At 36.7% G+C, this 26693-nt stretch overlaps 1 protein-coding gene across 5 annotated transcripts in view; it reads left to right on the forward strand.

The window, feature by feature from the left end:
- Positions 1 to 306: 306 nt before the first annotated feature.
- The window catches only part of GSK3B (glycogen synthase kinase 3 beta), a 190281-nt gene continuing 163894 nt past the window's right edge, over positions 307 to 26693 (forward strand). For 4 of the 5 annotated variants that reach the window (XM_019729652.2, XM_019729653.2, XM_019729654.2 and 1 more), the window contains exon 1: positions 325 to 1465. In XM_019729652.2, coding sequence (XP_019585211.1) covers positions 1378 to 1465 — 88 coding nt within the window. In that variant the 5' untranslated portion in view covers positions 325 to 1377. Of the gene's footprint in view, positions 1466 to 26693 lie in introns of all 5 variants that reach the window. The other variant, XM_074331491.1, reaches the window with a different exon arrangement.

The following is a 26693-nucleotide window of genomic DNA, read 5'->3' on the forward strand; positions in this document are numbered from 1 at the left end:
CTTCTGGTTCGGGTATCTTCGGCATTCTTCGGTCTTTGGGCGTGGATTTCCAGCGGCACATTCTAATTGGGTCCTCAGGTCCATCGGGTTTTTCCGGGAGGAGCCGCAAACATACGACGTCCGTGATTGGCTACGCTCAGGCTTCGGCCCTTTAGCAGAAGCGGCGGGCGCAGGGCTCGGCCGGCGATTCCCAGACTCCTGTTACGCGGGCGGCGGGGCACTGGGTGGTGTAAGGCTGGGTGGGGGAGGAAGGAGGCGGAGGACGAGTAGGAGGGGGGAGAGGGAGTGGGGAAGAGCTAGGCGGCTGCGCAGACGGCTCTCCTCACACAGAGCAGCCCCTGACCCGGGCGAATGCGGGTTTGTGCTGCCGTCGCCGCCGCCGCCGCCGTCGTCCGGCCCCAGTGACAAAGGAAGGAAGGAAGGAAGCAAGGAGGAGTCGGCCCCACAGCCGCTGACAGGGCTCCGGGCTGGGGGCAAAGCGCGGATACTACTTGAGTAGGCACCGAGCAGAGGCGAGGGGCGGGAGGGCGACCGCGCTGGTGCCGTGGACGGGGGAGGGGGCCCCGAGGGACGGAAGCGGTTGCTGGGTTCCCATGTCCCCGGCGTATGGGGAGCAGTCAAGGAGCCGCTGCTTGGGGTCTGAAGGGAGCTGCCTCTGCCACCGCCGCCGCCATGGCCGCTGGATCCAGCCGCCGCCTGCAGCTGCTCCTGGCGCAATGAGGAGAGGAGCCGCCGCCACCGCCCGCCTCTGACTGACTAGCGACTCCGCCGCCCTCCAGTTTGCCGAGCCCCCGCCGTCAGCCCGCCGGATCCCGCCGCTGCCGGAGCCGCAGCGTTTTCCGTCGCATCTCCGAGCCACCCCCTCCCTCTCCCTCCCTCCTTCCCATCCCCCTTCTTTTCAAGCGTGAGACTCGTGATCCTTCCGCCGCTTCCCTTCTTCATTGACTCGGAAAAAAAATCCCCGAGGAAAATACAATATTCAAAGTACTTATTTTCAATCAAGTATTTACCCCTGTTTCGAGTGATATATATATTTTTTAGGATTTCTCCCCTCCCTTTTTCTCTCCTCCAAGGAAAGGGAGGAGAAAGAATTGTATTTTTTCCCAGCCCCAATTCATCTATATGTTAAATATCCAGACTGATCTGTCTTGAAGGAGAAATACATCGCTCGTTGTTTTATAGCTATACAAAAGGAGTGAAAAGCCAAGAGGACGAAGTCTTTTTCTTTTTCTTGTGGGAGAACTTAATGCTGCATTTATCATTAACCTAACACCCCAACATAAAACAAAAGGAAGAAAAAGAGGAAGGAAGGAAAAGGAGGAAGGAGGGACAAGAAGGTAATTCGGAAGGAAAAGGTGATTCAGAAAGAGAGCAATCATGTCAGGCCGGCCGAGAACCACCTCCTTTGCGGAGAGCTGCAAGCCAGTGCAGCAGCCTTCAGCTTTTGGCAGCATGAAAGTTAGCAGTGAGTATTGATTTTATTTTACACCCCTTCGCCACCTCACCCTTAGAATAACAAACCTTGAAATACCAGGATCTTCAAATCTTAGACCTCCTGATACAACAATCAGAGGGAATGGAAAAAGGCAAAAACCTGTCTTCAGTCAAGGATGAGGCAGCTCCCTCTTTTCTCCTCCCATACTCCCTCCCCCGGTCTCATTAACCTTGAATTGAGAGACTATGCTTTTTATTTGGATGATTTGGTTTGCGCCTGATTTCTTTTTTTATACTTTCCTTGCTGTTGATAGTCAGCTTCATCAAGTGCTTAAGTATTTCCACGTTAAAATAGTGATGAAAGTGTTTACTTGCTCATCCTTTTGGATAAAGGGAAGGACAAGGCTTGATTCATAAACCATTATGTACGTTTGCTCAGTGTATGTCTTTTGGAATGAGGGATATTTTAGGTAGCTCAGGTCTCAGAGGTTGTCATAGTTTTGTATACTTAATAGAAAGACTGAGTGTCACAGCCTCCTAACATTTCTTTCTTGCTTAACTATATACACAAAGTATTTGTTCTTAATCCGGAAATCAACTTGCTCAGTAACCAGCATTAACGTTGGGAGGCGAGCACTGATCGTTCCCTTTACAAGGGGCGGGTGGGAACTGATACTCAGTAGCAGTAGTATGTCTACATGCATTGTTTTAAATTGGATAAGTGGTTTAATGTGTTCTCTTAATCTTCCCGTTTTGACATTACCAATCTACCACTATATAATTACGTTTAATCAAAAGATAACTTGGTCCAAGTTTTGATTGAGGTTTGTATTGTCACATTGCCAAATATGAAGTTCAATGTTGATGTTAATTGTTATTGACTCCATCATTTAAGTGCAATTTTGGGGTGGCGTTGCATGCAGTACTTGTTACATGAAGAGTTCAGGGGTCCCTTCTTAGGACTATTTAAAATACTCTTGCATTGGTTTCCTGTCACATTTAGATAAAACTGTGGATTTAGTTATAAGATTTAGACCTTTCCATCATAGGTTTTGCAGAAGGCTGTGATCCTGGATATAATAGGGAAATTTGGGCTCTGTTCAGGGATGTTGCTATTGCTAGACTGTATTCTTATCCCAGATTTATGCTGAAAAGTCTGTGTTCTTGAGATGTTATACTAAGTGTCCAATGTTCCAATGTATCTCTCTTTGTGGGTATGTTTATGTGCTATTTAATGACAGTTTATTTAAACATACATACAGAATTTGACAAAAATATAGCTTTATGTTCTTATTCCTGAGGAAAGGGGCATGATGAGGGTAACGAAAAACTAGTTTGTTGCCTAGAAGAAGGAGAGAATGAAGAACTGAGATTTTGTTTTTTTTTAAAGTATATGCTGGTATGTGAAATTGATTATATCTTTAAGCAACATAAAATGATTTTAATTGAACTCAGGCTTTCAAGTCATGTTGGCCTTTGGAACTTGCCAGAAATAGGGTAGTCTAAGGTAATAGGTGAATGGAAGATTATTTTTGAAAGTTAATTTTTTTTTTTTTTTTTTGGGGTGAGTGGCTTGTACAGAATGCAGGGTATGTGAAGAGGGAAGCTGATGATGCATCTTTCAGGGACGGATCAGGCTTTCTAAGCACTGGGGTCATTTGAAAGGAATATTTAAAAATTCTGGGGTAATTTTCAGCTATGATGAAGCAAATTTTGTAATAGCTACTTAAGAGCCTCTTGTGGTACTGGAGTGTTTGCTTTTCATCTTGGTAATACAGTTTAAAAACCACTCAAAATCAATTTTAGGTAATTAATTTATTAGATCTGTTTTAGAGAGCCAAATAGAATAGCTTACGATGTTAAATTTTTGGACTTTTCGTTTTGTTTCCAGGATTTTGTTTGAAAAAGACTCCTTAATTCTCGATAGTGTGGATGTTGGCTAATAGGGGAACCCCTTATAAAGTGTGTAGGTTAAAATGTTTAATTATCTGTTACCATATAGGTCAACTTAAAAAAGCTGGAGTTCAGTGCTAATTGTTTTTGACAACATTGATTTTAAGGACATTTTAGAAGGGAATTGCTAAACATTGGTTAGAGTGCTAGTGTACTAAGGGACCCCTGTTCAGAAGAGCTACATGAGAAATTGTAGTCGGTGGCCTCAAAAGCTTATGATTTAGTTCTAGAGGCAGGTTTTAAGGACAAAAGATGAAAACAATACGGTGATGACTGTAAGTGTAAAAATACAAATATAATGCTTTATTCAGAGGGACAAACAATAAATGGGGTGAGGCAGATGGGTTGGAGAGGGAAGACTTCCTGCAGAGGTGTGTTTTAAGACAGATGTTAAAGGAGGCAGGAACTTCAATTGACAGAAGTATAAAGGATTCTAGATGGAAGGAATGGACAGAGGTACAGAAAATGGTGATTTTTGTTTGACAGGTAAATGATTTTTGTACTTGCTAAGAAAGTAGGTAAATTTGAATTAAAGGGTCCTAAATTGGAAAATAAGAAGCGATGGAATTTGAGAAATGTGTTCATGTTAGCTGATGGGGGTAAAAGGGGTCTGCAAGAGTTTGGTTGAGATTCAAGAGAGATTGGAATTTACTGTAGATTGTTTAACAAGATTTTGTAGATGATTTGGGTAGCTGAGTTGATGGATTAGAGTAGAGACATTAGAGCCCTTTTAGGGAGATTGAGGGTACGTTGTGAATCATGAGGGAATATAAAATAAAATGTGAAAATGGGATGAAAAGAACACATTTGAGAAAATAGTGTGAGTGAAGAAGTGGCAGGATTTTGGATTGGATTGAAGGGGAATATTTGGGAAGGAGTCAGGAGTTAAAAATAAATTCTGATGTTATTGGTCTGGAAGACTTGACCGCCAAGTTATATTGTTGATTGTAATGGGAAGGTTGAGAAAGTGCTGAGATGAGAGGGTAGATGAGTTCACTTTTTAAAAATTTAATATACAATAGATTCCCTTGAAATTCAGCAGACATCAGTTGGTTCCAGCCTATTAAAATTGCAGTTTCTAATTTTTCTGCACCTAAAAATGTTGGGTTTATTTTTGGGAGTAGTAAACTAAGTGTTTTTATTTAAATGCTTTCCATTAAACTCTTAAAGAAGAACATAATTTTTTATTTAGATTCACATAAAAGCCTCACACTTGAAATCTACTTGTAATAGTTCCATGGTTATGTATATGATAACAATGAAAATATTTTTTTGCTGTGACCTAAACTGTGACTTAAAAATTTCAGATATTTTACATAGCCTTGAATCTTTGGTACAACTTAAAAAGTTTTGCATAAATAATGATTATTCTCAGGTAAACCTTGCATTTAAAATAATGGCAGTAATAATCATAGCAGCCTTTTCTGGGTTCATGAAGGCTTCAAGCTGAAACTAAAAGTTGATTTTGTAACAAGTAGTTTTTGCCTTTTTTGTTGAGTTAAGCATTCATCCCAAGTTTAAATCAGTATATTTGAAATATTTCTTTTTATTTACGGTGGTGAAGCCAACATTTTTTATTTAATAAATGTTAAATAAATGTTAATAGCTAATAATTCACATGATATTATACTCAAAATAGAGAAAGTAGGACTCTCTATGGTGATTTTGGTTAAAATATTAGTAATAAATCCTTTGATATAGGTGAAAATTTAGCTAATTGCCTCGGCTTACATATAGGATTTGGAAAGAAGAAAATAAGTTGAGTATCACTTACGTTATTGCCTCATATTAAAGCTTTTTTAGATTTTTTTTATAAGTGAGGAATGATTAATAGTAGTTAACATATTATTGTGCAATATTTAGTCCTATGGTGATTAAAACCAGAGTAGGTGGCAACTTAGAGTTCCTCTGTTCCCAAGGGAGTTTAATCTCTTTCTGACTTCTAAAAATTAGGTTATTAGAATATAGCCAATTTCTAGATTATGCATGTTGTTGGTGGAAGAGAGCTCATGTGTGAGACTGATAACCAGAACCTTATTTTCATTCCTTTCCCAACCAGACCCTTCCAGGGTTGGTAAGACACTAAGACCTTCATGTAAGAATTGCATGCTTTCTTGTCATGTGCCTGGAGAAGGGAAACTTCAAGGGAACCCAGAGATGCATAAACCCATTTGTGGCTGATTGGGAATGGCATTTAGAAAAGGAAGTGGAATCTTCTCATTTCGCTGGCCTAGCTCAACTGAAAATTAGTGCTTGCAACCTGTGCTGTCTGCCGACTGTTTTAGACTTGAGTTGCAGGTGTGAGATACTGGTTTGGAGAACACAGCAAGGCTGGGACCACCAGTTTTTATGTCGGCAGCAGATTGTGAGGCTAAAGGAGCTTTGTGTGTGTGCGCATGTGCCTGCGCACTCCGTGTATAGAGAAGGTTGTGAAACGTGCATGTGCTGACCCCGGTGCCCCAGTTCCATGCTTTTTCATAAACATTTGTTAGAGTGCTAGTGTGCTCATTTTTAAAATAAGACTCACATGCATGTGAGGCAGGGATGGGGAAGGGCAGGCAGTGAGATTGTCTCTTGCGATGCTCCACCCTCCAAGGGAGAATGGAGGGGCAGAGTTCGTGGGTGTGACAGGAGTACATGCTGGTAGTAACAGGACCAACCTGATTTCCTGGATGTGGTACTACTAAGAATATAATCACCATGAGTAAATGAATTTGTTGGAATGTTTAGTGTCGTTTTCTAGCATATTTTGGGGGGAGACAGGGTGGGTGAAAAGGGAATCTTGCATGATTTCAAGGATACAAGTATTTTTATGGTTCATTGGTTTTAAAGTAGAGGTTGCAATCTTTGTTCCTATCTTAGGTCTTACAAATCTTCCTTGATTATGTAAATGTATTTGAAATTGGTTGAATGTGATGTAGAAATGTCTGTCTATATAAAGACCTGTGTAAATAGAACAGAAGGGAAAAACTGACAATAACGGAGAATAACTCGTTTTCCCAAGAGTTTCCTACCATTAAATTGATAAAGTAAAGGGATATTCTATTTATTATTGAGTTTTTAAAAAAATGAGTTAATACTCAGCAAATAAATAATGGGCATTCAGTAAACTATTTCAATATGTTTTTGTGTCTGTAATGTACTTGACCTGGTATAAGATAAAGATACAACTTTGTTGATTTGGAGTCTTAGTTTACAATCCTCCTCACTTAGTTGTGTTTTGAGGAGAAAAGTCTACTTTCAAAGGGTGTATGCAAGTTAAAAATTCGTAAATGTTTGAATCTTACATTTTTGTATTGAATAGGTTTTTTAGAAGCACTTTGGTTTGATCAAATTAAGGCAATAATGTATTGTTTTTTTTGGAAACATTCTGCTAAACCAGCTTTTCCTTTTGTCTCAAGTGCAATGGCCAACAGTGGTGCAGATAGGAACCCTTAACATGTTCCCTCATTCACATAGTCTGGAGTTGGTAATTTCTTGATTGTCCTTTCAGATCCATTTAATAATAGAAGTAAACATTTCTGGCAAGGGAAGAACTATTTTTCAAGAAACTTGTATTTTAGGTGATGGTATAATTTAAATGAATTTACAGGTTTAGAATTGGATAGGCGTGCGCTAAAGCTGGCGACAGGTATGCAGGCAAAAATAGGAGTAACATTGGTACAAAGTAGTAACATTAGTCCTGCATTTTTTTCATTACCATTAATTGTACAATGTTGAAATCCTTGGTTTAGAAAGCTAAAAATAAACAGGTTGCTTTAATAGAAAGTGGTCATGAATAATGTCACACACCTATTTAATGTTTACTGTTACAAAGTATTCTGCCAAATTCTTCATATGCAATAATATCTCCTTTTAATTATAACAACTCTACAAAGTAGCTAATAGTATTATCTATCCCCACTTTATAGATGGGGTAAATGAGATTCAGAAAGGCGAAGCAACTTGTCTGAGATTACCTGGCCAGAAAGTTGCTCTGCCAGAATTTAAATTAAACCCAGGCATTCTGATTCTAGAACCCTTGCATTGTGTGTGTTACAGAGAATGGATCCCTATTACCTTAACACTTGGATTCCAGAGATAGGCTGAAGTGCTTTTTGCTTTTGGGATAGTCTTTCATTGATAATTTGACAGTGACTGTGTAAGACTTTCATTATTAGAACTGCTTTTGAAATTAGTTTCAGGCATGCCTATTAGCAAATACAATACTTAACTACTTACAGTTTTTTGGAAAAAATCCTTAATTCTTTCAAGATTTCAGGGAAAACTTCTTAAGACGAATACTGAAAATGAAAATATTAGGACTTATGCCAGCACAAGAAGAAAAATAAGTAATACATGGTATTTTTTTTGTTTGTTTAATGTTCAGTCAGAGCTCTGGTTTTTATTGAAAAGTACTGATTGTTCATAAGTAAATCTGGTGTATTTGTATTTCCAGGTAATATGAGAATGCGATTTTCCAAATTAGCCATTATTAAGGATTATTGTATCTATCTCTTCTTGTAGGTTGTATAGTATTGTACGTGTTCTAGTCCTCCTTTTGATGTTTGACAGCAAACTTCACGAAAGGCTTTCTTAAAATTTTTTTTTATTACATATGCACAACCAGTTAGTATCTGTTGGACATTTGTTCTGCCTGGAACTGAGCCTTCAGGGTTGTTGTTTTTAATTTATTTTCATTTTATTTTTTTTATTTTTACAAATAACAGCTATACATCAATGTGGAATTGGAATTGGGTTATTTGGAATATCATCTTTTGGGAATAGGTTGATATTTGGCAATCAGAAAGTAAACCAAAAAAGCTTCCAAGCAGCTGAAATGCCCAGACAAATGGTGCATACATTTTGCTCATAGGTTGTTTTTTATTTAGACTTCTTTATTATTATTTAACACATAGTTCTAATTCATTCAGTTGTTTTGGTTTTCTAAAACTGCAAATTAGAATGGGATGAATGAATGGCTACTGATACAGAGCATCACACCTACTAAAAAGAATAGACAGGCAATTCAGGAAAACAAGCATATTGGGATTACTTAGAACTTCAGGGGAAATCACTCTGATCATTGTTCAAAATGTTAACCAAGAGAAAGTTAAATTATACTAACTTCACTCTCTTTTAAAAGAGCAGGAGTCATGGAATGGCCAGTTGCTCAGTTGGTTAGAGCGTGGTGCTAATAACACCAAGGTTGCCGGTTCGATCCCTGCATGGGCCACTGTGAGCTGTGCCCTCCTTAAAAAGAAAGCAGGCATCAGGGAAGTCAGTTCTGGATAACTGGGGTTCTATAATAACTTCTCACTACTTCAGACGTTCTCTAATTTGTTGGTCACGAAAGTGATGAGGAAGAGATCCGGGTCATCTCCTCTCTGTCTGGTTGACCAACTCTAGTTGGATTTCAGTGATCTAGATAAAGGTACTCAAGTCTTCAGTATGCTAGCTCAGAATATTGTTTCCAGCTCCTTCTGCCATTGTCCATTTACATTTATTACACAGCCACAGCATTTTATTTGATTTAAGGTTTGTTTTATTTTTTTTCTTCGGTGGTACACATGGAGTTGCTATTTGGATTCTGACCTGCCCATGTCTTCTGTTTATTGGGATGCTTGAAGGCACTGCATGGAGTCCTTTATTTAAGCTTTCTTTATGAATTATGATTAGCTATTAGAAAGTAACTTTACCAAATACACATATGGCCTATGTAATGAGAGTTGAAAAGGTGGGTATCTTAATTGTTGATATGCAGAAAAAGGACAGTCATACAAAGTACTTTTTTCCTTTTTGGAGGTCTAAGAAATTTTTAGGGCATAATTGGCTAATATAACTAAAAAGGTTGTGTGTTTTAGATTTTTTTCTAAGGAAAACTAACCTGTCTTTTAAAAATGTGACTCCCTCTACTTCCCTTTATTCCTTAAAATCAGTTAATTCTTTTAAAGTGATTAACCACTTCATGACTTGTGTTGAAGTTACTGAGCTGCGTCAAATTACTGCTCCTAACTGGAGTTTTGAGTTTGTAGAGGCAGCATCTGAATAACTGCAGGCACTGGAGTTACGCCTGCATCAGACTGATCGCATTACTGGTACATTTGCTGTCCTGTTGGAGTTACAGAGCTCCCACAGTATACACATTATTATTTAAACTATGCGGGGAAGAGGGATACTTTGAGTTGGTAAGGTTTCAGTATTAATATATAATTATGTATGCATATATTTACATAATATGTAGTAATTGCAGTGTTATTAATTGAATGCTATATGATAGACAATTACATGCTTATTTACATATTTTGCTTTAAGAAACGGAATTTACTCACATGATTCAAAATTTTAAAGGTATTTTGTGTGGTGTCTTTTTCCTGCTTCTGCAATACCACTTCCCTTTCCTGGAGAGAGCCAGCTTTCCTATCTCTTTCTTTTTAAAGATTTTATTGGGCAAGGGGAACAGGACTTTATTGGGGAACAGTGTGTACTTCCAGGCCTTTTTTCCAAGTCAATTGTTGTCCTTTCAATCTTAGTTGTGGAGGGTGCCATTTAGCTTCAAGTTGTCGTCCTTTCAGTCTTAGTTGTGGAGGGCGCAGCTCAGCTCCAGGTCCAGTTGCAGTTGCTAGTTATAGGGGGTGCAGCCTACCATCCCTTGTGGGAGTCCAGGAATTGAACTGGCATCCTGTAGTTGAGGGCCGCTCTCCAACCAACTGAGCCATCCGGGAGGCAGCTCAGCTCAAGGTGTTTAATCTTAATTGCAGCGAGTTGAACTGGCAACCTTGTAGTTGAGAGCCCACTGGCCCATGTGGGAATCGAACCGGCAGCCTTCGCAGTTAGGAGCACGGAGCTCCAATCGCCTGAGCCACCGGGCTGGGTCCCCTATTTCTTATGTATTATCCTTTCATAGGTATTCTGAATCTTTACAAGTTATTTCTACCATGGAATTATATTTTGTGCATACATACCTACATTAACACTGGCTTTAGCATAAGAGTCTTAGAATTAAAACAATTTAAATCAGTTACTCTAGAAAATTGCTATTGTTTTTCATCACTAAATTTAAATGATTTAAAAAAACTTTTTAAAAAAACATTTTAAACAAATGTTTAAAAAAATCCTTATTTTTCTGAATGTGAGTTAGATGGGGAGTAAGGACGAAGAAGAGAGAATGCTTCTCTTGGCAGTAACAGGTAAAGTGCTAAGACATTACCAGTGAACACTTAACTTAGTAGCACATTTAAAACATTTCTCACAGTGTATTTGAAAAATGATTTGTAGTGTCAAATAGATATTATCTGTGTTCTTGCTGCAAATAGTTGTTTATTTCATGGTAAAGAAAAAAACAAAGGGTGCTTTATTTTTTCCCCCAACTTTCCTTTTTTCTAACATCTTAGATGAAGCAACCTGTTCTCTTGAGAGATCAGAGGCGCAGAGTGCGTCAGTGTCGGTGAAGCCTGTGCCTTTTACCTCTTTAAGAGCGCACGGTTTCATTCTGCTCGTACACCAAGCACTTCTTAGTTTAGTCATTTTTTAAAATATATGTATTTTTTTATTTTTATAAAGCAATACAGTCATATCATTTAAAGACATCAAATAGTGCAGAAAGTCTTGTTATAGAAGCCAGTTTTCTGTCCCCCATTTCTTTTCTCAGAGGCAGCCTTAACAGTGACTGCTGTTTCCTTTAGTAGTGTTTGTCATATTTTTAATTAGTGTACTCTTTGTCTATTTCTTAAAATTATTTTTAGAGATTATTTATTGTCTTCTCATTATGGTAGATACTATTTATTGTCATCCTCATCTCCCTTTTGCTACCATGCTGATATAATTATGCCGTTATTGTTAGTTAATCATTATTTTATTTATTTACTTTATAATTCAAATGATTAATACTCAGCGTCTAGATACTAAACAGTATTCTTGGCAGAAGCAAGTAGTGTACAATGACCACATCTTTTAAAAACAGCTTTATTGAGATATAATTCACGTACCATAAAATTCATCCATTTAAAGTTGTGTAGTTCAGTGGTTTTTAGTATGTTCACAGCTATGCAACCGTTACCACAGTTTAATTTTAGAACATTTTTTTATCACTCCAAAAAGAAACCTGGTACCCATTAGCAATCATTCCCCATATTCCCGTTCCTCCTAGCGCTAAGCAACCACTAATCTACTCTGTGGATTTACCCATTCTTGACATTCCATGTAAATGGAATCATATAATATGTGGCCCTTTTATGACTGGCTTTTTTTACTTCCCATAACGTCTTCTACGTTTATCCATGGTATAGTGTTTGTCAGTACTTCATTCCTTTTTATTGCTGAATAACATTCCATGGAATGGAAATGTCACCATTTGTTTATCCATTCATCAGTTGATGGACATTTGGATTGCTATTTACTTTTTGGCTAGTGTGAATAATGCTGCTGTGAACAATTGTGAGCAAGTTTTTGTGTGGACATATTTTCAGATCTTTTGGATATATACCTAGGAGTGGAATTCCTAGGTTGTAAGGTAATTCTTTTTAATATTTGAAGGAACTTTCAAACTGTTTCCAAAGTGGCAATCACATTTTCTTTGCTTTTAATTTTTTAAAAAATACTTTATTGTTGCCATTTTTTCCTTGCATTGTTTGCAATTACCATAATCTTGGTGTTTTCCCTTAAATTTTATCAGGCATTCTCTAGATTCTGCCCCACCCTCTATTCTTTCCGTGCAGTGTCCTTTTTCCTAGAGTCCTCATCCTACTGCTGGGATCTGGCCTGGTGGTTCTCCAGGTCTCGCTGTACAGCTGTCATCCTCTAACTTCTTTCATTGCTCTTTAGTGCCCACTCTCCTATTTCCTGGATCCCATGTCTTTGTATCACTGAGTAGTTCTTATCTAACAAGATCTCGTGACATCAGCCAGCATTAACTGCTTGGTAAATGTATGTGGAAAAGATGTAGTTGGTTACTTTTTTCCACATTTGCTCCAAAAGGGTAGTTAAGCTGACACACTTTTTTGGCAGGTGTCTTACCTTTTCAGTATCTAGACACTGAGGCATAGATGTTTGAGAGGTTACTTTGTATCATTATGATCAAGTGATTACCAAGCCAGTATGAAGCAACAAGATGAAGCAAGTACAGAAAGCTGAACAATGTTAACATTAAGCAACTGTTTAAATCCGAGCTATTGAATAGAAATATAATGTAAGCTGCAAATGTGAGATACGTATACAATTATTAATTTTCCAGTAGCCACATTAAAAAGAGTAAAAAGACACAGGTGAACTTAATAATATGTTTTATTTAACCCAGCGTATCCAAAATATTTCAACATGCAATCAAATATAAAATTTACTAATGAGATATTTTACTTTTTTTTTTTTTGGTTCGAATCTTCACAACCTAGTGGGTATTTTACATTTACAGCATGTCCTAATTTGGAGTATCCATATTATAAGTGCTCACTAGCCACATGTTGCTAGTGGTTATTGTATTGGACACTGCAGGTTTAAAATACTGTCCAAGAATTATGTTATTGTGTAATATTGTTGTGTGTCTAATCATATAGGCGGTTTATTCTCAAGTGTATGTGGTTTAAAAACACTTCATTGATTTGTCTCATTGCTTTGTTTTGTTTTTAGTCATATCTTCAGTTTATTTTGAAATTTTATACCACATTAAAGGAGGTTGGGACATTTATGTTCTTTAGAAAGGTGCTTGGTAAAGGAAATAATGATTTCTCTCCCATACTTTCGCACAACTGTTAACAATGTATATTGATATTCTGTTGGTTAGTAGTTGTCATTGTCGTGATTGTCTTGGTCCCAGCGGAATTTTATTAGTCTAAGTATTCTTTGTCATATATTCTTTCCTCTTGCTCTTTCAAAGACCTGCCCAGTGTTCAGGGTCCCACAGGCCACGTCAGCGACTGAAATCTTCATGCCTTACCCCCAGGCCTGGGATTCACTTGCTTGTAACTCCTGTAGCACAGCACGCTCTATCGGTCTCCCTCTCTTCTCTGCGTTCTAGTTAACTTGTTTTGTCTCTTTAGGGGATAATAAATTCCAGTGTGGCAAAAAAGTATTTTACTCAAACCTTTATATTTTCTGCAATGTGAAGCACATGCTTTCTGTATTGGGTTACTTACTACATATTTGAGTTGAAGGGAATTTTTTGTGGTAGTACATGAATACTAGACATGGTGCTTCCATGATATAGAGTTTCCAGGTCACCAAACTATCAAATGTTTCTAGGAACATTTCAGTTTTGATATAAGAAATTTTAAAGTTAAACCTGGGTTTTGTTTAAACATGAGGGAGCAACAGAAGGGAAAGGAAAGAGAGACAGAGATGTAGACACTTCTGTTATACTGTGTGCTTAGCACCGAGTGGCTCTGAAATCTTTGGATGTGTCGGTGAATGAATGGAAGGACGTGGCTGTCAGGTTGCCCTGGTTGGGAAGCATAGTACCTTGGAAACATTGAGCCTGTCCGGCTACTGCAATACCCCCAAGCCTTCCAGGATTTTATCTGGAGTAGGTGAGGATACGGATAGAAGAGAGATTCAGAACAATAAAACCTGACAAATCAATTTCTTTATTTTCACCAAGTAGCTTATCCTGTAAGATATAAACAGACAGTACTAAATATGAGCAGGCATGCCCTGTTTATCATAGATGTACTTAGACTTGTAATTGTAGGGATTTATGAAAACTTTAATTTTTACAGGACTTCTTTTTGTGTCTCTAAGATAATATTGGTTTGATGTACAAGTGCATATTATATCCATTTAAGAGCTTTCCCAGAGAGAGTGAGAAATATTAATAAACAATATAGGCTCTATTGCTAAATAAGCCAACCTCTTAAATAGCTTTAAAATTTTGCTGTTCATATTTGGTTTTGAGAAATCATGTTGTCAGGATAATAATTTGGTTCCTATTGATAAACATGATATCTGCCTCTGTGACTGACTGTTACATTGTGAGATGTTTGGCTGGTCCAGGGTATGATTCTTAGACATAGAGGAGATTGATTTATTTTCTGTGTAAGTAGCAAATGCTTACTCTGCCCTTCTTGAAATGTAAGAGGAGTTCCTAAAGAACAAAGCGCAGTTCTAGTTAAAAGTTCAGTTGAACATAAGTGATAACCTTGTTTGAGAGACTTTTGAGACCTTAGTTATATATTAAGTTTCTAGAAACTTAACTGCTAGTTTCTAGAAAATTAAAGAATAGCTGTGTGCATTTTTTTTTAATTGGGGAACAGTGTTTTTCCAGGACCCATCAGCTCCAAGTCAAGTTGTTGTTTTTTCCAATCTTAGTTGTGGAAGGCACAGCTCACTGGCCCATGTGGGAATTGACCTAGCGATGTTTGTGTTATGAGCGCTGCGCTCTAACCAACTGAGCCAACTGGCCGCCCCCTCGCTGTGCATTTTTAAAGGATAGAGGAAATGTTCTAGTATTATATTTAATTTCTGGGGTCCAGAGACAGAAGATTCTCTGACTCCACTACTTTGTACAGTTGACCCTTGAACAACACAGGTTTGAACTGTGTGGGGCTCCTTAACTGTGTTTTTTCCCCAATAAATACACAGTCAACCCTTCATATCTCTGGGTTTCTCATCCATGGATTCAACTAGCCATGGATTGAAAACAGTGTTTTTGATCCGCTTCTGGGAATCTGTGGATGTGAAGAAGGGCTGACTATGTGCATTGCTCAGTGCCATTTTATATAATGAACTTGAGCATCCTTGGATTTTGGTATCTGCGGGGGTTCTGGGGGGGTCCTGGAACCAATCCTCTGTGGATACTGAGGGATAGCAGTAATTGTTTTAGGGGAGTCAAAAGTTACAGGCAGTTTTTCAACTGAGCAGGGCTTGGAGAGACCCTAACCCCTGCATTGTTCAAGGGTCAGCTGTATGTGGCATCAGTAGAAAGTGGGTAGCTTGTCAGCTAGCAGTATGTACTTAGAAGTAAGATATTGTTTAAAAACGTGGCTTTACTTTATTTAAAAAAATGAAACTAAAAAATATCTATTTGATGGAATTGTAACAGCTATATACAATGAGGGGAGGAGGGTTATCACCTTGTGAGGGGTGTAAACGTCTAACTATTACATTTTTTGTACACCTGAAACTAATAAAAAATAAAAACTCTTCCAAAATAATAAAAAAAAAGTGTCTATTTGTTTGTCACATATAACTGAGAAACCCTGTGAACTTTCTCAAGTTTAGGGGAAGAGGTGAGAACTGCTGCTATGGGCTGTAGGAGTAAGGTTTGGGGAAGAAGTTAATTAGAAAAAAATTTGTGGTTTTGATGGGTATACCCAGGTAATTTAGTCTAGAGCTCTTAATCTTAGCTCCTTTGTGTCCTAAGAGAATGTGAATGATTATGCAAAAATGGAGCCTTGCTACCATTTTGGTAACTTGATGGCACCAGTTTTGAGCCCAAGTAACATACCATAGCTTGACTCAAGGCAAATGTTAGACTTCACAAGCTTCCATCCTTATTGTTTCCTGTGGTCACGTGTCTCAGTATTTTTTGTTGTTGATTTGTATTGTTCTTGAACATGAAAATCCTCTTTATCTAGTTGGCACTTAACAAATGTTGAATATTGAAAAATAAATAAGAAATTTGAAACATTGACTCTAAAGTATAGAGACCAAATTTTAATACATCAGTTCGTAAGCATGTTTTTCTTTTTAAGATGTGTTTTTGTACTTTTTAAGAGTAGTTGAATGTTAATTTAAAAAGTTGATTTACAGTTCTCATGATTTGCAAAAAAATTTTTTGGCCACTGAGGAACTTGCCTTAGTTGATGAGTGTTTTAAGTGTCAGATTACAATAATATTCTGGGATGATACAAACTTCAGAAACAGTGTAATTGGCTCCCACCCTCTACCCTAACTTATTGTTTGAAGGTGAGGCCAGGTACACATTTGTCTGTAATAATTGCTTCATTTCATGCAATTCTAGTAAATGAACACTGAAACATGAACTTACCCTTCCCTGTCTCCTCTGCTCTGTAACCGGAAAAATACTGTTTTCTGTTAACTTGGCAATCACAAGCCCTGTTCTTCATGCAATTAGATTTTTCAGACCACACTTACAAGAGGATGGCTGGGTTTTAACGCACAGTATTTTGTAAATGGAGTGCTCGTATATTAGCACGCACATTGGTTTGCCACTTAACTGTACAGAATGAAGGCAGAAACTAGGTAGTGGATAAAAATGAACACTGGAGAGCAAAAAGAGCTGACATAGAATCTGAAGCAAAGTGTTGTTTTGTTTTTTTAATCTATCGTGTTTCCTGGAAAATAAGACCTAGCTGGACCATCAGCTCTAATGTGTCTTTTGGAGTAAAAATTAATATAAGATCGGGTATTATATTATATATTATTATCTTATACCCTGTCTTATGTTATAATAAGACCGGGTCTTATATTAATTTTTGCTCCAAAAGACACATTAGAGCTGATGGTCCGGCTAGGTCTTATTTTCGGGGAAACACAGTATATGAAAGGCCTTTTGGTCAATATTTCCTAAACAGTGTTATGCTGTAATAAATATTCTGCGGTCAAAGAAGTTTAGGAAATGCTGCTCGTAGGAACCCCTGAAGGACTGGTATTCCTTGGATCACACTTTGGAAGCTTCTGCCTTAGGTAATTTGGAGCTTGCTTTTAGAAGAGAAGGGAGGGGAGCCAACATTCAAAGAGCGTTATTTCCCATGGCGTCGGTGATCTGTTTATTTTACATACAAGGAACCCGAGGTCCTTCTAGAGGGTAAAAGATGTAAAACTAGTAACAGGGCAGAACGGGGAATGGATCCCTAACCTCTGATTCTTAAGTCTTTGCTCTTTTGACCTTACTGTGTTACTGTGTGATTGTAATGAACTGCCAATTTAGGTTTTACTCATTAGAAACAGTAATTTAGCGGTCATAGTAGGAAAGAGACTGTCCTAGATAATTAATTGACTATTTGACACATGTCCCCATCCTTTGCTTTGCATAGATGATGAACTCCATGTTCCAGAAGGGAAAGTTTCAGAGACTATACTGTAAATAAAAGTGCTTTTTGAGTGAGATTTGATATATCTTTAGATGTGTATAACTTTATTTTTTTCATCCCAAGGCACGAAGCACAGCCCTCTCTGAAGTGGTGATAGTAATGCTTACCCTTTCTGGGTGACTGTAAAGCTTACAGGAGGTAATTATGCATGTAAGGGGCTTGGCACAGTGTCTGGCACGTAATTCTAGCTGCTGTTATTAGCAATAATAAAAATAATAAAGGCTTCGGTGTAGATTGTTACTTCTCTGTATCCTGTTTTGTGTGTGTGTGTTTTAAATGGGAGTGTGTGGGGTGGTCATATTAGTTTCAGGTACACAACATAATAATTTGATATTTGTATATGCTGTGAAGTTGTACATCTGCCACCATACAAAGTTAAATTGTTTTTTTGATGAGAACTTTTAAGATTTACTCTCTTGGCAGCTTTCAAATATGCAGTACAATATTGCTGACGATCGTTGCTGTGCTGTGCGTTACATCCTCATGACTTACTTATTTTATATCTTGAAGTTTGTGCCTGTTGACCCCTTCACCCATTTCACCCAACCCGCTTTCCCTTGGCAAGTATCAAGCTATTCTGAGTTCTGTTTTTCAGATTCTCCATATAAGTGAAATCATATGGTGTATCTTTCTCTGACTTACTCCGCTTAGCATAATGCCCTCAGAGTCCATCCATGTTGTTGCCAATGGCAAGATTTCATTCTTTATTTTATGGTTGAATAATATTCCGTTGTACACATGTCCACAATTTCTATATTGTTTCCATTTCTTGGCTATTATAAGTAATGCAGTGAACATAGAAGTGCATATATCTTTTTGAATTACTGCTTTCATTTTCTTCGGATAAATACCCAGAGGTGGAATGGTTGGATCATATTTTTAATTTTTTTTAGGAAACTTCATATTGTTTTCTGTAGTAGCTGTGCCAATTGATATTCCCACCAACAGTGCATGAAGATTTCCTTTTCTCCACAGCCTCTCCAACACTTTTTAATTTCTTGTCTTTTTTATAATAGCCGTTCTAACAGGTGTGAGGTGATAGATATCTCATTGTGGTTTTAATTTGTATTTCCCTGTAGTTAGTGATGTTGAGAACTTTTCATGTGTGTGTTGTCCATCTGTATATCTTCTTTGGAAAAATGTCTATTTAGCTCCTCTGCCCTGTTTTTAATTGGATTCTTTTTTAACTAATGAGTTGTTTGAATTCTTTATATATTTTGGAAACTAACCCTTTGTTTGGCTATATGATGTACAAATATTTTCTCCCCTTTAGTAGGCTGCTTTTTCATTTTGTTGATGGTTTCCTTTGCTGGACAGAAGCATTTTTAGTTTGGTGTCACCCCACTTGTTTATTTTTGCATTTATTGCCTTTGTTTTTGGTGTCAGATCCAAAAATGTATCGCCAAGACCTATGTCAAGGAGCTTACCCCCTAGGTTTTCTTCTAGAAGGAGTTTTATGGTTTCAGGTCTTACATTCCCCAGATGCCTTTTTAAAGTAATGGAAATTCCGTCTTGAATATATTTTATAGGGCGTTTAGAAAGTTCAAGTTCCCATTAGGGATCTGGCACTTCTCAGTATGTACTAGTTGTGGGCAGCACATGTTGGCCTAGTACCATAAAGTTTTTGTTTGTTTGCTTGTTTTTAATGTGAGATGTGTATTTTAAGTACATCTGATGTCTGTGTGGTCAGTCTTTTTAGACTGAATATTTTTCTTCTGAAAACGATTTTCAGGCAAGTCTGTTTGCAGTGGCAGTTTGGTTTGCATTGACCGTTGGGTATGAAATGCTTCCCTGTGCCGGGCGCAGCGGGTTGTTATGGATCCGACGATCTCCCCCAGCTCCGATCTCTGCAGTGGGGTTCAGCAGAGTAAAATGGCCTGAGGTGCCCTCTGAAAATTTGGAGAACTATTTAGAATCATTTAAAACCACTGTGGCTGTTAACTGTGAATTGAGTTAAGCAGAATACAGTATTTTTTCCCCCCTTTAATTAGTCCTCCTCAATTTTTAGGAAGTGGGGGAGAGAAGTTTCTTTCCTTCTCTGGCAATTTTCTTCTCCCTTCTTAGCGTTTAATTTCCTGCTTTGAAATAGGCAAGATCCTGGGGCCTCTAAGAACATCAAACAGTTTTCACAGCTTGAGGCCGAAGGATTTTCATGGGAACCTTTTCTTATAAAAGTAAAATACTCTTTGTCCTTGCCAGGACGTTTTTAAAAGAGTAGCACCTCACTGCTTTGTCACTAACTAGGGTGAGGGAAGGGAAGAGTGAGTCACAGGTTCATTCTTTCTCTTTTTCCAGTTTGTTTCTCCCTTTCCCTTTCCCTTTGGCTCCTTGTGGGCACTGAACTTGGCTTCTAGTAGAACGGGGGTGATTTTATTTATTTATTTATTTAATTTATTTATTTTAGGGAACCTGGTATTCCCAAACAGGTGATCAATATTTTCTCCATTTTGAGGTGTTTATTTTTAAATTACTCATACATTATTAAGACATTTTCAATTATATAAAAGTACGTAAAATAGTGAAACGAACCACCATGTGTCTATCTCCAATTTCTATAAATATCTATATGCGGTCAATCTTGTTTCATCTATACCCTCACCACTGCTCCAAATATTTTTGAAGCAAATTTCAGACATGACTTTTTGGGAAATATTACATCTCCCTAAAGGTGTTTAAAACGAACAGACAGACAGACAAACAAACATAATGTAGTACCATGAGTCTACCTTTCGAATATTTAAAAATTTTCTTAACATCAGATATGCAGTGTTCACATTTCCTGATTGTATTTTTTTTTCCCTTAAAAAAATTAGTTTGTTTGGATTAGGAACCAAAACAAGGCCCATATGTTGCATTTGGTTGCTATTTTTAATTCTCCTTACAACTGATGAAAAATTTTTGTTCCCCCTCCTTTCCTTATCATTTATTTATTGAAGAAATCATTTGTCCTTTGAAACTTCCCACGTTCTGGGTTTTGCTGATTGTATCTCTGTGGTCATTTAATAATAGAGGGGATGTTCCTGTATCCCCAGAATTTCCTACAAACTGATAGACTTTAGTCAGATTGCTTTATAAGGTGGTATTATTTCCTATTGCATAATACCAGGTCAAAGTAATGTCTAGTAAGCTGTCTCTTTTTGTGATCGTACAGTTGGTCACTGGATTTATTCTTGTCCAACCGGATTCACCGTCCACTATGAAGTTCCCTCTCAGCCTTTTATATAATAGTTTTAATAGTCATTGATGATCATTGTGTAGATCAGAGTTTGGCAAACTACAGCCCACTGGCCAAATCTGATCCACTGCTTGCCTACTTTGTAAATAAAGTTTTATTGGAATAGTGTGGCTAAGGAACTAGCCACACTAGTTCCTTTACATCTTGTCTCTGGCTGTGCTTGTGCTGCAGTGGCAAAGTTGGGTACCGTGTTTCCCTGAAAATAAGACCTAGCTGGACCATTAGATCTAATACGTCTTTTGGAGCAAAAATTAATATAAGACCCAGTTTTATATTATATTATAAAGACAAGGCCCGGTCTTGTATTACATAAGACCGGGTCTTATAGTAAAATAAGACTGGGTTATAAGACCGGGTCTTACATTAATTTTTGCTCCAAAAGACGCATTAGAGCTGATGGTCTGGCTGGGTCTTATTTTCAGGGAAACATGGTAAGTGCATTCACAGTGTTGTGTATCCATCACCGCTATCTAGTTCCAGAACTTTCCCATACCCCAAAAGGAAACCTTGTATCCATTAAGCAAGCAGTCATTCTGCATTCCTTCTTTTTCCCAGACCCTGGCACTAACCTGCTTTCTGACTCTATGGATTTGCTTGTTTTAGACAGTTCACATAAATAGAATCATACAATATGTGGCCTTTTGTGTGGCTTATATCACTTAGCATAATGTTTTCAAGGTTCATCCGTGTTGTAGAATGTATCAGTATTTCATTCCTTTATGATTGAACAATATTCCATTGTGTGGATATATCACATTTTGTTTATTCACTTCATGGACATTTGGGTTGTTTCCAGCTTTTCTCTGTTTTGAATAGTGCTGCTGTGAATAGAAGTTTTTGCTTGAACACTTGTCAGGTTTCTTGGGTATTTATCTAGGAATGGAATTGCTGGGTCAATTCTAGTTTAATTTCCTGAGGAACTGAAAAGCAGTTTTCCACAGTGGTTGTACCATTTTACACTCCCATCCGCCATGTATGAGGGTTTCAGTTTTTCCGCACCCTCTCCAACACTTGGTGTTTTCCATTTTTTGATAATGGCCATCCTAGTTGGTGTGAACTGGTATCTCATTGTGATTTCGATTTATATTTTCCTAATGACTGATCTTTTCATGGACTTGTTGGCCATTTGTGTATCTTCTTTGGAGAAATGTCTATGCAAGTCCTTTGCTCATTTTTATTAAAAAAAATTTTTTTTTAAGGAGGGCGCCCTCCACAGTGGCCTATGTGGGGATTGAACCGGCAATCTTGGTGGTGTTATAAGCAGCTCTAACCAAGCCACCCTCCTTTGCTTATTTTTAAATTGGGTTGTTTGTCTTTTTGTTGTTGACTTGTAAGGATTCTTTATTCTGGATACTAGACCCTTATTAGATACGTGGTTTGAAAAAACATTCTTCCATTCTGTGGGCTATTTTTTTATTCTCTTGCTAGTGTTCTTTGATGCACAGAAGTTTTAAATTTTGATGAAGTCAAATGTACCTACATCTTTTTTCTTCCTTGTGCTTTTAGTGTCATATCTGAAAAAGTATTCCCAAACCCAAAGTCATGTGTTTTCATCTAAGAATTTTATAGTCTTCTTATATTTAGATCCCTGATCCATTTTGAATTAATTTTTGTGTATGGTGTAAGGTGTAAGTGAGGGTTCATTTGTACAGATTCCATTTGTTGAAGAGTCTGTTCTTTTCCCATTAAATAATCTTGGGACTTTTGATGACAGTTAGTTGACCATGGATGCGTAGGTTTATTTGTGGGCTCTCAGTTCTATTCCATTGAATATATTTTTGTCTTTATGCCAGTAGTACATTGTCTTGATTACTGTAACTTACTGTAAGTTCTGAATTGGGAAGTTTAACTAGTCCAACTTAGTTCTTTTAAATGATATATTTATATTATTCAGAATCCTTTGCAATGCCATGCAAATTTTAGGTTCCTCTTTTCCATTTCTGCAAAACAAAACAAAACGAAAAAAAGGCCTTTGGGGTTTTGATAGGGATTGTATTGAATCTATACATTGCTTTGGGTACTATTCACATCTTAACAATATTAAGTCTTCTGATCTATGAACATAGAATGTTTTTCCATTTTTTAAAATCTTCTTTAATTTTCTTCAGTAATGTTTTGTAGTTTCAAGTCTTGAACCTCCTTGTTTAAATGTATTCCTAAATGATATTTTATGCTATTGTAAATTGAAAATTTTTAATGCTGTTGTAAACTGAATTGTTTCTTAATATCCTTTTCAGATTGTTTATTATTAGTGTATAAAAATATACAACTGATTTTTGTGTTTTGACCTTATATTCTATAACTTTGCTGAATTTTGTTGTGTAATTATTTAAATGAAAAAATACACCATGAGTTCATATCAATATTTCCAACTCTGATTCTGTTTTAAAATTAAGTTAAACTTTTTAAACTGTGTGTGTATATTTATAGCTCTTTTCTTTTATGTTGAAAATGTTGAAAGTAGTGAATTACTTGCTTTATTTTATATATATACACATGTATATATCTTTGCACATATATTAGTATTGTTATCTTGAGATTGTAGAAAGTGGTTGCTGAAAACAATTTAAGAATTCTTAGAATTAACAAATTCTAGGGATTTACAGTCAAATTACTGTCTTCATATCATTTGAAATGATTTCTCCCTGAGATTAAGCCACTCATTTGATACGTAGTTACATTTATGTGTTTATTGATGTTTTTGGCAATAACTTATTTTCACTTTGATTAAATTTTGTTTTATAATTATGTAAAATATTTATGTGGTTCCAAATCCAAAACTAAAACATGAAGTGGTATGATCAGAAAAATTTAGCTTTTATCCTTTCCCTCCCTCATAGATAACCATTTTTATTAGGTTTTAGTTATTTAAAAAATAAACATATGTATACTTATTCATATCTCTCTTAGATAAAGCTTATACTGTTTTTCTAATTCAAAAAAATCCTAGACATCTCATCGTATATGAAGCTCTTTATTGCTTTTTATACTGCACAGCACTGCTTTTTTGTATCCAAGCAATTCCATATGGATGGACATTAAGGTGTTACATAGGGACATTCTGATGGGACCAAGTGCCTGGTTCTTCTTTTGGAACTGAAACTTTAAGTATTTTATTTCTCATTTTTATCATAATGATATTATTTTACTACAAATATTCAAACAGTATAGACGCATATACAATAAAAAGTGTAAAGTTTTCTCTGATTCCCTTCTGCCTACTTTCCTTTTGTACCAAGCTCAAGAAATTACTACTGGTAAGTTAGTTCAAGATGTTTTCTAGGTGTGTACAGCACTTATGTATACTAAAAATGGTTTTTAGTCAAAATTGGGATCATATGAATAGTCTTTAACTTGATTTTTTTAAATGAAATATTCTCAATTGAGCTTTAGAGTGGATTATGAAAAAGATCTTGAGTGTAAATAAGATTCAAAAAATGTTTTTGAGACATTTTTCCTTCTCTTTCATTAATGCTAGGTAATATATTTTGTGTGTGTATAACTTCCTAAATTTCCTGTATCTTAATTACTGCTCTAAAATCCAAAAAGTAGTACTCGTATGTGTAGCTATATTCTTTACTTTCCTCTAGATTCCAACCTCTATTTGGAAAGAAATTGAAAAAATGTTTATTGTTGTAGTGTCTTGTAGCTTAATAGTTAAAGTAAACCCAGATAAAGTCAGGGTACCTATTAACAAACAGAGTTTAATGTAAGCTCCATAAACACAGGAAAAAAGCCTGCCTATGGTGTTCACCGCTGGGCCCCTAGCACCTAGGACAGCGACTGCTTCCTTAGTCCCACACTGTATTTGTTTTATATTTGCCATGTGATTTATAAACATCATGCTATACAACTGTTCTATGTTCTCTTTTCACTTGTTAATACATCATGGACATTTTCCGTGTCAGTACTTTATTCTTTTAAATGAATGTATTAATTGAGATAAAGTTTGTTAGATAATTAGGTAGTTTTAAAGACTTTAATTTGAACCCTTTTCTTCTCTCAGATTTTGGCACTAGTGTTTTGTTTTTAAAATATTAGTGGAAGATACTAACTTGAGAGTTATGATGGAATGAATGCATATAACTCTCTCTTTTTGAAAGTGTATTACATAAGCATACGTGTTTATGTAGAGTGGCAGTGCATGTAATGTGCTTTAATCAAATCTAATATGTGACTGTTCTGACCATGGATACTGGAGTAATTCCCTTGAAAATATTTTGACAAGCAATTTACAATTTAAAGGAGAAAAAAAATAGTATGTGAAAGTGTGCAATTTACTATAAATGAGGAAACACAAAAATAAAATGAAACCAAAAACACCCTTGCTCTCCAATCATATTTTCAAAGATTAAAGTATAATACTTAGTTGTTGACAGGGTTTTGGGAGATGTGTTGCTGAAGGAAAATAAATTTGTATATTGTTTCTGGAGGGCAATTTGGCAAGAGTTTAAGTTCTACTTTCTTGCTCCCACCCTTTTCAGGAATTGAGAAAATTTGTTTATCAGGTTGCTGCTTATAAATCTGATATATGTAGGACTAGAACTTATGTAGTTCTATATAGTTTTATGTCGTTTCATCGTTAAGCCTTGTTAAAATGTTTTTCTTAGTGAGGCCTTCTTTGAACCCTTATTTAAAAATTTACAGCTCTTCCCCCTGACCTTGCACTTTATATTCCCCCTTTCTGTGTATTTTAAAACATTTATCCTAACCTTGTAATATATATGATGTATTGATTTTGTTTGTTTCTGTTTTTTCTGCCTCTCACCCCTTGTAAGATGTAACTCGGGTTGAGTACAGGGATTTTTGTTTCTTTAGCCCACTGTGTATTCCTCAGAGCTCAGAACAATGTGTGGCACGTAGTGATATTTCATTGGATATTTTTTGAGTAATCAGTAGTGGACACTCAGTATTTGTGGGATGATTTGCACGTTCAGTTTGGTTGATGGAGGTGAAATTTAAGTGTTTACCGAAAGTTAGGGTTCCTTAGTTTTGTAGTATGGCTGTTTCATTGTAGGTCTAGTAATAAAATTAAATTTGTAGACAAGTTGAAATTTCTGAATAATTGCAGAGCAGGGATTAGTTTTTTGTTTCATTTGTATGATAGTGCTTATTGAATATTGCTCAATGAGCACCAAAAAGACAAATACATAGGGGGGAAAACCTTTTAGCTTGCTCTGAGAGTCTGGCCTTTTTGATCCTTGTGAGGGAGTTAGACTAAAGTTTAAGAGCTCACCTTTTCTCCCTCTTCCTTTAAGACTCATCCCAGGGACTTTGTAATTTTAGGTATACTTCTCTGGAAATAAGAAGTTGTGAGGAAATGAGTTGGATGAAACTTGCTGCATGATTGATTGCTTTTTTGAAATCAAAACTGTTGTTGAATGTTAATTAGCATCACAGCTTTGTGTGAAGGCTTTTAGACCTGAGTGCTAATGGGACCCATTATTAGACAGTTAGGTGTTCCAAGGTCTCATGTATTCATCCAGTACTTATGGCCAAGTAACTAATCGCTCAGCTTAGCATCTGAGGATCCAAAAGTCAAGTAGGACAGTATCAGAAACGGAGAGACATCAGCAACATTTGTTCACAGTGCTTCTCCTGGGCTCGGGATTTCCCGAAAGATGGAAGAATTTATTTTCTTGGGTGTTTTTGGGTTTGATTAAATTGAAAGTGAAAATGAGCCACTAAATATTGAGAATACCTATAATTACAACATTATTTTGATGTCCATTTGCCATTGAGCTAGAGTTTGTATCTATGTATGTATGTCTTTTTGAAGGAATTAGCTCTTATTGAGTGTTATATTTTATACTCTTTACATGCTTTATTCTTTTAACATAATCCTTATTCTTTTAACATAATCCTTATAAGAATCCTGAGAGAGAGGAATTATTATCAGTATTTTACAAATGAGAAGCTTGAGCTTTAGAGGTTAAATAATTTGCTTAAGGTTCATCGCTTAACTGTGGATTTTAAACCAGGTCTGTTGATGCAGAAGTCCGTAAACTTTTTGTGAAACTTCCCAAAGAGTTATTTTTGTTTGTTTG

The sequence above is a fragment of the Rhinolophus sinicus genome, linkage group LG01 (genome assembly GCF_036562045.2).
Source record: "Rhinolophus sinicus isolate RSC01 linkage group LG01, ASM3656204v1, whole genome shotgun sequence".
Lineage (NCBI taxonomy): Eukaryota > Metazoa > Chordata > Mammalia > Chiroptera > Rhinolophidae > Rhinolophus > Rhinolophus sinicus.